General features: G+C 54.3%; 6 protein-coding genes across 6 annotated transcripts; 3 read left to right on the forward strand and 3 right to left on the reverse strand.

The window, feature by feature from the left end:
- Window positions 1-72: 72 nt before the first annotated feature.
- On the forward strand, window positions 73-537 carry MYCGRDRAFT_46828 (uncharacterized protein; the record flags this gene model as incomplete). Its single annotated transcript, XM_003850061.1, has 3 exons — window positions 73-162; window positions 220-302; window positions 354-537. The coding sequence occupies 3 exons, from the start codon at window positions 73-75 to the stop codon at window positions 535-537; spliced, it is 357 nt and encodes a 118-aa protein (XP_003850109.1).
- Window positions 538-724: 187 nt separating this feature from the next.
- On the reverse strand, window positions 725-5,863 carry MYCGRDRAFT_74996 (bile acid-transporting ATPase; the record flags this gene model as incomplete). The annotated part of the gene is made up of 2 exons (XM_003850251.1): window positions 725-1,159; window positions 1,214-5,863. The coding sequence occupies 2 exons, from the start codon at window positions 5,861-5,863 to the stop codon at window positions 725-727; spliced, it is 5,085 nt and encodes a 1,694-aa protein (XP_003850299.1).
- A 626-nt stretch (window positions 5,864-6,489) lies between these two features.
- MYCGRDRAFT_61838 (uncharacterized protein) lies at window positions 6,490-7,449 on the reverse strand (the record flags this gene model as incomplete). Its single annotated transcript, XM_003850250.1, has 7 exons — window positions 6,490-6,706; window positions 6,760-6,897; window positions 6,951-6,971; window positions 7,029-7,071; window positions 7,120-7,203; window positions 7,326-7,350; window positions 7,399-7,449. The coding sequence occupies 7 exons, from the start codon at window positions 7,447-7,449 to the stop codon at window positions 6,658-6,660; spliced, it is 411 nt and encodes a 136-aa protein (XP_003850298.1).
- A 178-nt stretch (window positions 7,450-7,627) lies between these two features.
- MYCGRDRAFT_45693 (uncharacterized protein) lies at window positions 7,628-9,318 on the forward strand (the record flags this gene model as incomplete). Its single annotated transcript, XM_003850062.1, has 3 exons — window positions 7,628-7,891; window positions 7,946-8,017; window positions 8,068-9,318. The coding sequence occupies 3 exons, from the start codon at window positions 7,628-7,630 to the stop codon at window positions 9,316-9,318; spliced, it is 1,587 nt and encodes a 528-aa protein (XP_003850110.1).
- A 4,663-nt stretch (window positions 9,319-13,981) lies between these two features.
- On the forward strand, window positions 13,982-14,553 carry MYCGRDRAFT_81942 (uncharacterized protein; the record flags this gene model as incomplete). The annotated part of the gene is made up of 2 exons (XM_003850063.1): window positions 13,982-14,055; window positions 14,109-14,553. Coding segments are annotated over 2 exons (482 nt in total), but the record flags the coding sequence as incomplete, so codon positions are not given.
- A 379-nt stretch (window positions 14,554-14,932) lies between these two features.
- MYCGRDRAFT_105548 (uncharacterized protein) lies at window positions 14,933-15,268 on the reverse strand (the record flags this gene model as incomplete). The annotated part of the gene is made up of 1 exon (XM_003850249.1): window positions 14,933-15,268. One exon carries the CDS (start codon window positions 15,260-15,262, stop codon window positions 15,053-15,055), a length of 210 nt encoding a protein of 69 aa, XP_003850297.1.
- Window positions 15,269-15,377: the final 109 nt, after the last annotated feature.

Raw genomic sequence — 15,377 nt, forward strand, 5'->3', positions numbered from 1 at the left:
CCAGATCCTTGTTCGCTGAACAGTCCCAAGGATACTAAAGACACCGGCGGAAGCATCACATGAGAGTTGGGAATGAGGAAGCATGGCAGTCTCACGCAGGACGAGGAGGTTAACGAGGCCGCGTGGGTAGCGGGACGGGGAGCAGCTGTGGGAGCGGCAAAGGTGAGAATTCGATGGCACCGCTCAGGCTTCACATCGACTGACGATATGAAAACACAGTGGGGCATATTCTCGGCCATCGCCGCCGGTGTAGGGATGATGTACAGTCCTCTCTATCGTGGAACAACGATACCGTTCAAAGTGTATGTGGCCCGCGGAGACATTCGCGGACCTCGTTGCTGATAAGAAACTAGCTTCCTCCAGATGAGCGGCATGACTCTAGGCTCAATCATTGAAGCAGACCACAGGTTAATTGCACACGGCAAAACGGTGCGGGCTCGAAAGAAGATGGCCAAAGACGCCGAGGTCTGGAGAAGATTCGAGGAAGACTATGGCAGCTTGGACTCCGTGAGCTCCAAGGACGAGCCGAAGAAGTGAGCGACTGTATCTCGCGAGGCATTGTAGCAGCGTAAACGAACTGCAGCATTATCGGGCCGGCGTTGACAATTAATGCACTGATGAATTTATCGCTATTTACAGCGCTCTCTATCTACATGATGTACAACCGTTAGGACGGCACAAACAGGGCAATGCAAACGAAGTCCAGGTCTTGACCGCAATTCGATCAGCTGTCATCAACCAACTTGCGTCCATCGTGGGCTTTCTTCGCATCCTTCACGAGGACATCGAGATCGCCAGTCATCTCGCACATGCCGTGGAAGACACCATCCTGGCGGCTGACCAAATCGAAGGGATCGCCGTACTCCACCACCTCGCCCTTGTCCAGCACCAGGACTTTATCATAGTCGATGATAGTCTGCAATCTATGTGCGATGGTAATGGTCGTGTTCTTGATCTCACGGATAGTCTCTTGAATCTTGGAGTCGGTCGCATAGTCGATCGAGGCGGTGGCTTCGTCCATGAGCAGAACCTTGGGTGCCTTGAGCATGGCTCTTGCCAGGCAGAGAAGTTGACGTTGTCCTTGGGACAAATTGCTGCCAGATTCGGCCACAGGCGAGGACAGATTGCGGAAGATGTTCTTGTTCTCCAGTGTAGAAGTCTCGATTGGACTTGAGCGGTCTGCAGTGCTGGCGAGATCAGTAGTGAAAGCGACGGCTGCTTTTGTAGGCGATGGTTTGTGCGTCGGAGTGATGGGTGTCCGAGGAGGGGAAGCCGCTCTCGAAGGCGCCGTCGAGGTGGCATTTCCGACTAATTGCACACCCCTCAAAGCGGTGAAGATCTCTTCATCGGTGAAGAGACCGAAAGGGTCGAGATTGCTGCGAATCGTTCCAGTGAACAATGTAGGGTCTTGCGGCACCATCACAATGTTCTCACGAAGATCCTGCAATCCGATCCCGCCAATGTCCACATCGTCGATGAGAATCTTTCCCTTCTCTGCTTCGAGCGCGCGGAAAAGCGCAAGGGCAAGCGAGCTCTTGCCAGCACCAGTCCTGCCGACCACGCCCACTTTCTCGCCGGGCAGAATCTTGAAGCTGATGTTCTTCAAGACGAAGTCAAAGTCGCTGCGGTAGCGCGTGCTGTAGTCGATGAATTCCACCGAGCCCTTGCTTGGCCAGTTCGGCTCCGGTCGGTTATCCTCGACAATGGAGTCTGCCTCCTGGTCAACATCCAGGTACTCTTTCACTCGCTCGACGGAGTTCATGTTCTGCTCGTTCACTGCATACAATCGCACGAACCACAAAACATTCTCCGTGAAGGTCACAGCGTAAGTCAAGGCGAGACCAGCAGCCCCTGCATCAATCTTCCCAACGCTGGAAATGACAAATGCTCCTGTGATGAAGGCGACAAGAGCACCGACAAAATCGACGCGGAAGGACAGCCATCTGTTCGACGCCCAGAGGAAGATGAATGGACGAGAGTGCGTGTTGACTTGGTTCAGATTATCACGGATAAAGCGACGTTCGTCGCCGTAGGCGCGGATCGTTGTCATGCCGGAAAGCGTCTCGCCGAATTGCTGATACAGAGGACTGCGCTGCACGGACTCCAATCGCTTCAGATCTCTTGATGCGTTGATGTACACTTTCCCGATGACGATGTAAATGGCCGTGATGAAGACCGCGGCGATGAGGAAAGCCGGTGTGATGACCGAAATCAAAATCACGATTGTGAGGACAGAGAAGAGACAGTGCACCACTCCGACCGCCACTGGGGCAACTTCTTGGTCCAGCGCCTCGATGTCCTTGGAGAATCGATTCATGATCTGACCCAGTGGCGTCGAATCGAAGAAGCGGAACTTGGCGTGGGTGACTCTGGTCATCAGCTGTCTATGGATCCGCTTAGAAGCCATGAGCGACCCAGCGAACAGCACACCTTCACGAAGAAGTGTAACGAGCATGTATCCGAGGCCGAGGGCGGCGTAAACTCCAAGGTAGTAACGAACATTGACATCGGAATTGACAACCTTGAAGCTGCTCAAGTCCTCGGCCTGCTTTGTCCAGAAAGGAATGTTCCAGTTGCAAGATCCAGTCCGAAGACAGTTGTAAGAACTGCTGATGCCACCTCGTACGTGGGTCACTGGCGATGTATGTATCCCAGCGGTTGACAGTGCCGACTCGGTCCCGGTATACGAATTGGCCCATTGTCTGATCCACACGTTGGTGGCAACTTGTGAGACTTGTTGCAGGGCGAAGCAAAGAGCTGCGACTATCCAGTAGAAGGCTCCTCCCATATAGCGAAGGTACATCAGGATGATTGAGAGTTTGACGGCACCGACGGCCTTGGTCTCGGAATCGACTGCTTTGTTCATGCCAGGAATATCCTTCGATATCGCAGAAGTCAATGGGTCGCCAAATGGTGTTCCGTTAGTCTCCGTGTTGCGTCTTGACATGTTGCTGTTGGCCGTTCCGTTCGGCTCGCTGTCGATCTCGTCCTCGTCGTGAGCCAGATCGGACGGGACCCTTGAAGGAAGAGCCGAAGCCGGACGCGACGGAGGCGCAGAAGCAAATTTGCTGATGTCTTCAGCCAATTTGCCAGATCCAACAACTTCACTTGCGCTGCCTTGTGCGGTCACCCTACCATTGTCCAAGACGACGGCGAATTTGGCGTGTGGCAATGCCAGAACTGCATTGTGTGTGACGAGGATGCAGGTACGGTTGTACATCAGAGGTCCCATCAGCGCTTTATCGAAGATCCACTTGGCTGTATGCGAATCGACAGCACTGAGAACATCGTCCATGAGAACGTGGCGGGCATCACAGTACAGTGCTCTTGCGAGGCTGATTCGCTGCTTCTGGCCTCCAGAAAGCGTGACTCCCTTCTCACCAACGAGCGTCTGATCGCCAGAGTCCAGGATCTCCAGATCTCGCTGAAGGGAGCAGGCCACAATGACATCCTTGTATCGCCTCGCATCCCACTTGCTCGCGAAAACGATATTGTCTTTGACGGTGCCGTTGACAAGCCATGGTTGCTGCGCGCAGTATGCGACACTTTCTGTCAGGCCAGTGTTAGGATCGCGCTTGAGGTCTTCCCTGCTACGGCCACCGGGAAGATGGACCTGGCCCGCCAGTAGCTTCATCTCTCCGAGGAGAGCCATCAGCATGGACGTCTTGCCGCTTCCTGTAGGCCCGACAATGACATTGAGCTGGCCCACGGTGAAATTCATATCCAGGTCAATCATTTTGAAGTCGTCATCGTCTTTGCCGCCCCAGCTGAAAGTTCCGCGCTCGAAGCCAATCAAAGGCTCACCATTTTCGTCGCGTTCGTGACTCTGCAACTGGATGTATTTGTCCGTCTCGGGTTCATTCAAGTACTCCTCAATTCGATCGACAGAGACCTTCGACTCTTGAACGTGAGCGACCATGTCTGCCAACTGATCCAGCGGGATTCGCAGCAGACTAAACAGCGAAAGCGCCGTGAAAGCAATCGACGGCACAAGGGCTTTCTTTTCCACTAACGTGTAGAACATGAAGGTGAAGAATGTGATCAGAATCGGAGCACCGGACCAGATGGTAGCTGCCGCCGACCAGACAATGAACCGGTTCCGCAGATGTCTCATCTCGACTACGCGCTTCTCGTCGACCGACGCGAGGAATCTTTGCTCCCAAGCAAAATACTTGATGATGCGGACGTTGGTCAAAACCTCGTTGGTGACGTGAATCCTGGCATCTGTTGCGGCCAAGATCTTCTTCTGCACCGAGGTGAACTGTTTCGCAATGTACATGTTGACGGGGAAGAGGAGCGCCATCATCCCAATGCCGACAAGACTACTGGTACCCAGAAAGAGATACAGTAGACCAACTGCGAGGCCGAATTGGACGGGAGTCTCGGCCCAGAGAAAGTGGAGGTATGAGCTGATCTCGGCCACCTTGAAGGAGTCGACAGCCATCAAATTGATGATCGCGCCCGAGGTCACTTGAGACTCATCCACGGGGTCTGTTTTCTTCGCCGCAGTGCTTTGCGCGTCGTCCGCTTTGGCCTTTCTTTTCCGGCCGAAAGATGTGATTCTTTTGATCAAGCTCTGCTTGGCTTTGTTCCCATCCTTCTTCTCGCCCTGGCCGAGGACCTTGTCTGGTGCTGCACCAGCACGTCTACGCAGCGCTTTACCGTAGATTTCACCAATGATGATGGCTCGCAATCTGATGCACACCTTTCTGCCGATCCACAATGCCTGTCCGGTCGAGAGTGCGTTCACGATGCCAGAAACGAACAGCAGGATAACGTATAACCAAGCTGCGTTCCGTGGAGTTGCGAGAGGATCCTCGATGTATTCCAAGATAACCTTGAGCAGTAGAGTTGGCACAAAAGTGGTCATAGCAGATATCGCTGCCCATGCGGCTTGGAGGACAAAGCTTCTTTTGAAGTATGCCAGAAGATGCCACGCCAGGATACTCGTTTTCTTGACTTGTCTATAATCCTTCAGAATTGCGGCGGCCTTGTCCTTGGGCATCAGATTCCAGACATCCTTCATCTCGTAGGTTTGCTTGTATCCGGTCCACACGATTGGATCAACCCAGCTGAAGGTTGCCAGCGCGAATACACTCGCGAGTGGTTCACGAGATGGCTGCAAGGATCCTTCGTACTCCAGTTCGACAGCTCGGTTTCCTTTGCGCGAAGTCAGGGAAATCAGCGCGAGGATCGTTGTCAGTGCAAAGTATGCACTCGTAAGTGCTTCCGCAGTCATGGATTGGAGATGAATGATTTGCGAACGGAACAACACAATCACACAAAACCACTGGATTCCGTAGAGAAAGAAGGTGTGGTACCAGAGACTCGGAAACGACCACTTCGACGTCGTGGAGAGGAGTAGACGGAGAGAGGCCAGGATTGCAATGTACGTCCACACCAGCACGCCCGCAAGCGCTGCGGCGTCTCCTTGACGACCCCATATCTGCAGAATCAGAGCTGCCACCTGTATACCCAGTACTCCCAGAACTGCGAGCTCTTCCACAATCGATATGACCAGTTCGCCACGAGGTCGGTCCAGCTCCACGACTGATGCTTTTGTCTTTGCCAGCTCCAATGCCATGTCTTCGTTCCGCTGCATCTCATCCTCTTCTTCATCGGTAACGCCATCCTCGTCAGAGTCGTGGTACGTGCCATTGCCGTTGGCAGCATCCTGCTTGAGCAGACTGTATTCTCTTCCAGCTCTGCTCGAACTTTGTGTCGCTCGTGTGATCTGGTAGGCCAGGTAAAGTATTGACACGCCGCATGCTATTAGTGGGAGCAGCGTTTGGAGGTATTCGTGTTGGAAGCATCGGCTGAAGTCGTCCGACTGCCAGATCGGCCATCTGCAGTGACCAGCCATTGCGCGAAGTGGCTGATAGCGGCTCTCGTGTTCGTGATCCTCGATGAAGCGGTCAAGTATGCATACTGGAAAGGTCGCAGGATATAAACGAGCGACAAGACGGGCCGCCCAGGTGAGCACTAGAGGATGAGGACGGTTATCGAAGGCGACAGGTGTTGACGTAGAGTTTTGAGAAGGAAGTCAATCTCGTAATGTACTCTAGCTCGGTAGTAGCGTGCCATTCGGGCTGCCCCAGCCGCGCGCCGTTCGTCTTGGTCGATGCTTGTTATCCGAAGCGAGGACAACGCCGGCTCAATCGTTGTGTTTGGGCTGAACATGGCAACACGGATCACTTGACTATCTGTTGGTGCAGGATATCTTCTCAATGCACAAGGATCACGGCAGAATGCGACTCAGCGAGACAGGCATAGCTCTGCCCCGCCTCGCCTCAGCAGCTCATGCCTGTACAACCGGAATTGCCCAATCCTTCGCGCCCTAAATAAGCTGAGCGCAATCGGGAAGGTGGTCCACGCATGAACTACTATTCAGGACAACATCATCGAGGAGTCATAAGATGCAGAGGTCCCTCGCTTGACATGGGAGAAGGCATTTCCACTACACTCATCACATATGCGAGCACAACGTGACAATGCTCATTGTGAGCAAAAATGAGTCATGGATACTGTGAGATAAAGTGCCGCACCTCAAAGCCACACCGCGCAGCTTCTTGGGCACACCGCACATTGCCTGTAGCGGGGGATCACCGCGCATGGTCGAGTACAACATCTATCCTAGCGCAATCGTTTCGGCATCTCTCACCGTGGTGCCGCCACCGGTGTCCACGCCGAGTACTTGTTCTTGGTTCTATGGCACATGTCAGCATCTGTCAGAACCAACAGAAGAATCGTCGGCCTCACGTGTTGAAAGTCTTGAAAGCACTTCGTGATGCAGTCTGCATGGGCACATGCTTTGTCGGTTCCCATGGCCGTATGGAGCGCTGCAACAATTTGTCCTCTGCCGGCGACTTGTCCACCATGTACGACATCCATGCGTGCCTGTTGCGGTCAGTATCTACACTCCGGAAGATGATCTGAGCTTTTCACCATACCAGCCTGGCTCTATCTGTGAGCTAACATGTGGTCAGCCGAACAGTCCCATGCGCCTTTCCTGTATCATATCGACTCACGCATCAAACTCCTTGTCCTTGTAATCCACCCAGCGTGTTCGAACTGTCCTGTCTCAGCCGTGATCACAGCCTTTCGCTCTGCCTTGCTTACGCGGAAGCTCCTCTTCCAGATTTTCAAAGTACTTGTTGCCATAGCGGTCAATGCCGACTAAGGCTCCGCGTTTGGTATCACCTGCTTCCACTCAGTTCCTGCTCGTATATCACTTTCCCTGCGATGCAGATGTACCTTGGTACTATACATCGCGAGTCCGTGTCAGTGTTCGCCTGTCGGACGTCGGTCGGGCGGAGGTGTCGAACGTACATGAAGTTGGTGGCCATATTCCTACACAGAAGTCAGCTTTGTCTGTGAGGATGTCCATAGACAGCATACCTTGAGACCAATGCTACGCAAATTGCGGAGCGTTCGTAGAAGAGTCGACATGTTTGCTAGGACGTCTTGCGACTCGCAATGGCAATCCCGTCTCGAAGATGAAGCCGACGGAGGTGTCGCTCATGTAGCGCTCGGACCAACTTTGGCAAAACTTATGGGACGACTCTCGAAATGAAGTCGCCCAACTCAACATCACTTCCTTCCCTTTCCAATATCAAATGCCAATTCGATGATCACAAGAAGGGCGTCTTCATGCCTGCGGCTGGTCAAGCAAAGCACATGCAAGCGGTCCTCTAATAGCCATGGCTTCAGCCAGAAACGATTCGCCAGCAGTGCATCTACTCCTGCAACAGCTTCGAGCACAACACCATCTGCAGCATCTCAAATCGGCCTCATAACGGGAGAGCTTGATAAGCTTTCGCCTCGCTTCGATGTTTCCGCCGACTCGATCGAGATCTTGAAGTCTCCTGCAGAGTTCTATCAAACGCTCAAGGTATGGCCGAGCGAGTGTACTAGTTCGTTCACCACTGATTGCCCTCAAAAGTAGACGAAGATCAGCAAAGCACAGAAGAGGATCTACCTTTCAACGCTGTACATTGGGAAGAGTGAACATGAGCTGGTGTGTATCAATCTTGTGAGCAGAAGTTGGACAGTGCTAACGAATGCCAGATCGACACCATTCGCGCTGCACTCAAAGCGAATCCGAACCTGAAAGTCTCGCTTCTAACAGACTATCTGAGAGGAACCCGCGAGGCTCCAAATCCGTCATGTGCAAGTTTGCTTGCTTCCCTGGTGTCCGACTTCGGACCGGATCGAGTTGATGTCCGGATGTACCACACCCCGAACCTGACCGGCACTCGCAAGGCGATTCTTCCGAAGAGAATCAACGAAGGCTGGGGTTTACAACACATGAAGCTCTATGGTATCGATGATGAGATCATCATGTCTGGGGCAAATCTGTCGGATGACTACTTCACGAACCGTCAAGATCGATACCACGTGTTCAAGTCCGCGGAGATCACAGAGTATTTTTCGAAACTGTATCGTACGGTGGCCAGCCTAAGCTATCGGGTGAGTCCTTCAAACACGGATGCCAGCGGCTTCACGATGGAATGGCCGGACGACAATGTGCAGCCAGCTCCTCTATCCGATCCGAAAGGATACATCAAAGCCGCAACTCAAGCTCTGGAGCCGCTCGCAAGACCAAGTTCTAAGTCTACAGCGAGCCACTCCGAATCAGACACTCATGTCTACCCACTTCTTCAACTCACGCCTTTACTCAAACCCGACACGTCCACTGAACTCCCGGCATTGACAGGTCTGCTCCGTCGTCTCGGCACTCCTGAATTCGCCGGCTCACAATGGACGTTCACTGCAGGGTACTTCAACATGACGCCAGAGACCCGACAACTTCTCCTCCAATCAAAACCTTCGTCAGCCACTGTCGTTGCGGCTTCCCCGTGGGCCAACGGATTCTATGGCAGTAGAGGCATCAGCGGCATGCTTCCAGCCGCATATACCCTCCTGTCCCGTCGATTCTTAGACGCAGTGTCAAAAGAAGGACTCAGCCAGCAAATCTCCGTCAAAGAATGGCGCAAAGGTACAGTCAACACTCCAGGTGGCTGGACCTACCACGCGAAGGGCATTTGGGTGACATTACCCGGCGAGCAAAACCCTAGCGTCAGTCTGATCGGCAGCTCGAACTACACGAAGAGGAGTTACTCTCTGGACTTGGAGGCCAACACGCTCATTGTCACGCGTAACACGGATCTGCAAAAGAGGCTGGGAGATGAGGAGCGGTGGCTGCAGGAATATGCTACGCCGATGACCCGTGACGACTATGCGAAGACGGAACGGAGAGTAGGGCTGAAGGTGCGGTTGGCGATGTGGATTGTCACGTTAGTGGGAGGAGCGTTGTGATGATCAGAAGTATGCTGTAAGCTTGATCGTTTCATTTCTTATTGCGAGTTGTCGATCGTATCTGCGAATGTTCTCATCGGCACCAGCAGTGTTAGCCAATGTTGGCCACTGTCAAGGGACAAATCCAAGTCTGCCCACAGACCAAATCAGATTCGTTCGCTTTGTCAACTCTTCTCGTCTCTCTTATCGGTCTCTTTGTCCGCACGCTCTGTCCTGAATCACAAACCACCGACCCCAAGGCCGGCCTCGGCAGCAGCAGCAGCACCTCCACTCGCTTCACGGGCGGCGCGTCTAGCCAGACCGCGTGCCTTTCGAGCCTCGAATTCGGCCTCACGAGCCGCCCTCTCCTGTGGACTCATCCCCGTGGGCGCGCGTGGCGTGTCACCACCTTGCTGATGATTCTTCAGATATCCGTGGAAGACACCCTTCTCCGGCGTGCCGGTGTACTTCGGTCCTCCGTACTCCCCACCCGGAATGGGTCCACTACGCCGAGCTGGGGTCCTCATCGGAGTTGGTGTTCTCATCACGGGTATGCCCGTTGGTGGTGTCATGATCGGCGGTGTTCCCATTGCCTCCCGACTGCGCTGCCTGTCTGGGGTCGGTGATGCCGCGGCGCTGGCAGCAGCCGTGTACCGTCCAACCAAGGCTTTCAACTTGCGGTTGTCTGCCTCCAACGCGCGAACTCGCTGCCCGAGCTCGATCATCGGCGCTAGCAACCGACCCTCTCTCGCTTCCATCGCTTCAATGGTGGACTGCGCGGACCTCATGGCTGCGAGAAGATTTGCGGTCCCCTCGTCGACTTCAACGGGGATTGAGCTTGCGCTTGGAGAAGGTGCGTAGCCGTTGCCGCCTGCGATTTTGCGCGCTTGGGAACCAAAGGAACCGGGAGTGTGTCTCTGAACTGGCGTGTCTTGGTTGAAGTGTGGAGATGAAGTGTTCACCTCACGCTGGGAGTCGGTGCGTGGGTGCTTGAGAGAGGAGCGTGGTGGTCGAGGCGCGAGGGTGCGCTCAGGCGTGACGAACATGCTTGTGCTGTCTGCTTCAGATTGGGGAGGAGTGTTGTAGAGCGACACATTGCCGTTTCCGAGGTCGCGGCGCACCTTCTTCGGAGGCGGAGTCTCCTCCACGCTGGCGAAGGGAATCATGCCGTCGTTGTTTTTGTTCTTGTCGTACGGATGGGGGTGGTAGCCGTGGAGCGAGTGAGGCCGCTGCGTTTGTACGCTGGGCTCGGATGTTGACGCTGGGGCGGGGAGGGGGCGTTGCGAGGCAACCCGCGGTACGGACGACTGTACGCTCTTCAAGTTCCAACCGGAGTCGAGGACGCGGCGCAACTTTGGCCGGCCGGTCTGATACTCGACGCGGGACGAAGAAGGCCCAGACATCGACTCGGCCAATTGACGGGTTTGAGTCTTGCTTGAGTCTTTCGACTGCGCTTTCTCTCTCCTGAGCTTGCTACTATCCTCGGCCTCGAGAAGATCGTCCACGAAAGCTTGCTGGTCTTGATGATGCTTCGACACGCCATGAGGGCCATCGTCGTTGGCGGAGAGGTCCATGTACTCAACGTCTGGAGGCATGGTTGTGAGAACTGGTTGGTTATTGGATGGAATGTCAGAGGAAGAAGAGGAAGGGAAGAAGTAGGAAAGGTAGGTGGCGACGGCATGGTGAACGTCTTGAAGGATGAATATCGCCATCTTCAGATGCGCTATGCGTGGTTGCATGTGATTTCTTACATGTGCTTCACTTGAAGGTGTCGTTGCGGCGTTCCGGATATGACCTGGCTGACTTACACTCACGCCCTGCTGCCTGGTATGCTGCCGCCTGGTATGGCAATGGACAAGCGAAGGAGGAGATCGATGTGGTACAAGTGATATGGTCTCGTCAAAATCGGCGAAACGATGCTGTCTCTGCGCGAACTATACATCGCCATGACTTTTAAGTCGCCGCTGAGTCGTGGCGAGTGAATCTCCCAAGGCACCATGCACAGTCTGTCAGCTCACCTTTCTCTGTCACATGCATCGAACTTGGTGGAAGTAAGGCTCACTCTATGCAGAACCCGAGGTTCCAGTCCCCTTTAACCCCGATGCCAGCACTTCGAATGGACAGGTCAATGACCAGAACATCACGTCTTTGGCTCGTTCCAAGGTACAAACAACCTTGAAAGTCAGTAATGCCTTCCAGCCCGTGCAGACGTAGCGGTACATATGCCGTGAACATATTGTGTGCTTGCTGAGTCGGAGCTTTTGAATCCGAAGACTGTAGTTTGCAAAGTCGTCCGCACAATGTCCGATGCTTGCCGAACAGCGAGGAACCATGGAAGGAGGTTGCTTTGTTTACGACGCATGAGGCCGGACCTTGCTTTCTCGATACGATGTTTTTCACAACCGTCTCGCATGCTTCCCGTTCTGCGCGTCGTTGCCGGACGTCTTGTGTCCTTTCGGTATGCATCGCAGTATCTCTCCCGAAACACATCTTGATCGCAGAGGTGTTTCGTGGAAGACGGATCCTCTGAGTGGACAAAGGTTTGTTTTCCTCATTTGCCACGTGCGGCTCGATCACAAGCTCAAAGTCACCGGCGACGCGTTTGCGGCGTTTCACGTCATTCGATAGCGTGCACTGTGCATGAATACACACCACTCCATGCCCAATCTGGGAACCCTGCACGGGAGAGCACAACTCGACAAGTAGGGGTTCAATCACTCCATTCTCACTTCATGTATCCTCTTCTCCACCTCTTCTCGACCACTGGCTCTCCCTCGACCATGGACGATGTCCGATCCTACCAAAACCGACATTCCTATTGAGACCTCGAACGGGCAGGATGGCACGCGTCCGATCGATACACCAATGATAGACCAGTCGCCGGCGAGTCCGGCGCAGTCGGTCGGATCAAATGGAAGAGCAAGCTTCCAGAGCCATGCGAGAACGATATCTAACGTGTCTGGGCCGTTGGCGTCGGGAAGACCGAACCGCTATTCTGTACACTTTCCTGTGACACCAGCGGGAGCAGACGGCACGCCTCGAAGATCTATATCGCCTTTGAGGGACAGAGCACCAGCGTCTGAGGATGTACCTGTTGAAGCCAGCGTGCCATCAGACGGCAACTTTCTCCAGTCGATAGCTGCGGCGGAGCGAAAGGTCCTGGAGATGAGGGAAGAGCTGCATCGAGCGGAAGCGGATTTGAACCAGTTGAAGAGACAATGGACGCGACACGAAGCACAGAAGAAGAGGGAGGACGCAAGAAGGTCGACTAAGATGCAACCTTTACAAACAAGTCTACCTGCGGCGGACAGGGAGGAGGACTCCGACGGCTCGAGTGCATGGATGCAGCATGAGATGGAAAGACGGAAAGCACTTCTGAATGGGAGCAGGACGAGCAACAGAACTGTGCTGCCAGGGCAAAGGCACACTCGGACGCTCTCACTGCTGTCTCCCACGCGAGATAGTACGGTGCCCTCTCCCATCGCTGCTCCAAAACCACCACTGCAGAAAGACAGCGTCAAGACTGGAGACTGGCAAGACCTTGATAGGATAGTTCAAGCGGCACGCAATGTGCCTCTACCTCGGGCCTCTACCATATCCGATTTCGGCGACAGCGCAGACAAAGCACTCCAAGCGAGTTTGAATCTCAATCTCATGGAGAATAACATCGATCAGGAGGCGCTTCTACGGACTGGGAAAAAGATGGCAGCAACTTTCAAAGACGGATTATGGACCTTCTGGGAAGACCTTAGGCAGGCGACAGTTGGAGAAGACGCGACGCAGCCGTCGGCCGTGCCGAGGAAGAAAGGCTCGACGCAGACACTCAAGACGGCGAAGAAGCAGAACAGCCGAGAGAGCTCTCGAGGCTCAACAATAGGCAAGACGTCGGCGGACAGGTCACAGAAGTCTCCGACTCGGAAGCAATCAGACGCGGGACTTCCTGACCTGGTGAACCCATCTTTCTGGGCCGAGCACGGTCTTGCCACAGATGCCACTCCTGTTCCAAAGAAGAAGAAGAGCACAAAACGAATCGTGCGGAGCCCTTCCGTCGAGCGGCCCAAGTCCGTCGCAACGAGCGACCCTTGGGACACCTGGGACGATAGTCCGGACCTTTCGCGATATGGCTCGAGTGTGGCGTCCGACAGCAATACCCTCCCATCGACCGTGGCTGCAAGCCCACGTACGAGTACCAGCAACGACTTGCTCGAGCCGCAGAAGAAGGATCCACTTCCGTGGCCTGTGATGAGAAAGAGCTCTGGGTTGACCACGCTACGAAGAACTGCTTCCAATTTGATGAAAGATTGGGAGACCTCCTCGGGTAAGACGAGCCCCACGGAGGAGTTGGCGGGTCGGAGTGACTACTTGGGCGCCAGTGCGGAGGCTCAAGCTTATGGAGCGAATTCTACGACTGGCAAGATGTACAAAGATTGAATAGAATGAGAAACGCTTGGATGTGATCACGCAAACCATTGTAGTACTGTCTAGCTATTGAATCTACGGCCATCCTTCTTCCTCCCGTCCCAATCACATGAGATCGGCAAAACTTCTCCTTTCGGACAGCGCTAAACCTTATCCCCGATGTCCGCTTGAACTTCCTTCCGATAGAAACATTTCCATCTTCGCGATCTCCGTCCTTTATCAACGACCTCTCTCATTCTCTGCACGATGTCTTTCCCCGGAATGCCTCCCCAAATGGGAGGCGGAGCATCAGCCGGCATGGATCCTCAGAAAATCCAAGAGCAGCAGATGATCAAGCTGGTGCGAATCGCTGCACGACCTTCTCCCTCACCATCACTAACCCTTCCATACAGATGCAATCCGGCATGGAATCCTGCCCCGTAAAAATGGCCCTCGCCGGCGGAATGGGCTTCGGCCTCGGCGGTCTCTTCGGCCTCTTCATGGCCTCGATGCGCTACGACACGCCCATGTCCTCCGCCATCCCCGGCAGCGCCGCCGCAGAAATCGAAAAGATCCCCATGCGCCAACAGATCAAAGCGGGATTCAAAGACATGGGAAAATCTTCGTGGTCGTCGGCCAAGAATTTCGGATACATCGGCGGAGTGTACTCGGGCAGTGAGTGCGTGATTGAAGGGTTCCGTGGGAAAAATGATCTGGCGAATGGAGTCGCGGCGGGGTGTTTTACGGGAGGGTTTTTGGCGAAGAGTGCGGGGCCGCAGGCGATGGCGATTGGGTGTGCGGGTTTTGCAGCGTTTTCGGCGGCGATTGATGCGTATATGAGGATGGAGAGTAATGATGTGGCCGCGGATCCGATTATATGAAGAGGAGGGATATAAAGGGACTTGACATGAATGGGAGAGGAAGCGGCGGACGGCGTTGAGGAAGAACTGTGGCGGAGTCGCGGATGTACCGGCGCTCAGCTGCCGGCGAGGACACTCTACTCATGGTCGGGTCGTGGCACGCAGTCTGCTTCGACTGTGACGGCCACTTCGATACAGTATCCGGAGCTCAAGGACGCTGAGAGGGACCGGAACTCTGCTCAGAGACAGCCCTGTGCCATGGCCTGGCCTTGCATGCCATGGCAGCGAGACGTATGGTCCATGGAGAGCATGGCTGGCGATAGGGGCGACTTGCGACCATGCAATGTCCCGGCTCTCCACTTATCGGAACAATTTCTGGGAGACGCTCCGCGCATGCGAGAGCTTGTATAACGACGAAATGTACAATACTGAGCACAACCTTTTTCCAACGCGAGACATTCTTCGAGATTATCGATCCCTTCGCAAACCATTCTCTCCTACCCACCCACAATCAACGTCACATTAATAACCCACTCCACCTCTCCCTTCGCCGTCAACTTCCTCTCCACTCCCGCACTCAAATCCGCCCTCCCCTTCTTAAACTCCACCCTCGCACTCTTCCTCGGAACCGTACTCCCCAATCCCTTGAACCAAACCCCCGCCTCCGCCACACTCGCACACTTCGTCAACCAAATCCTCGGCTCCATCCGTCCCGAATTAATCTCCTGCCCAAACGCCAGTCCAAACTTCCTCTTCCCGTTGCTGTCTTTTTCGCCAAAAACCATGTATCCACGATCATACTCTGGCGAGCCGGTCATGACG

The sequence above is a fragment of the Zymoseptoria tritici genome, chromosome 8 (genome assembly GCF_000219625.1).
Source record: "Zymoseptoria tritici IPO323 chromosome 8, whole genome shotgun sequence".
Lineage (NCBI taxonomy): Eukaryota > Fungi > Ascomycota > Dothideomycetes > Mycosphaerellales > Mycosphaerellaceae > Zymoseptoria > Zymoseptoria tritici.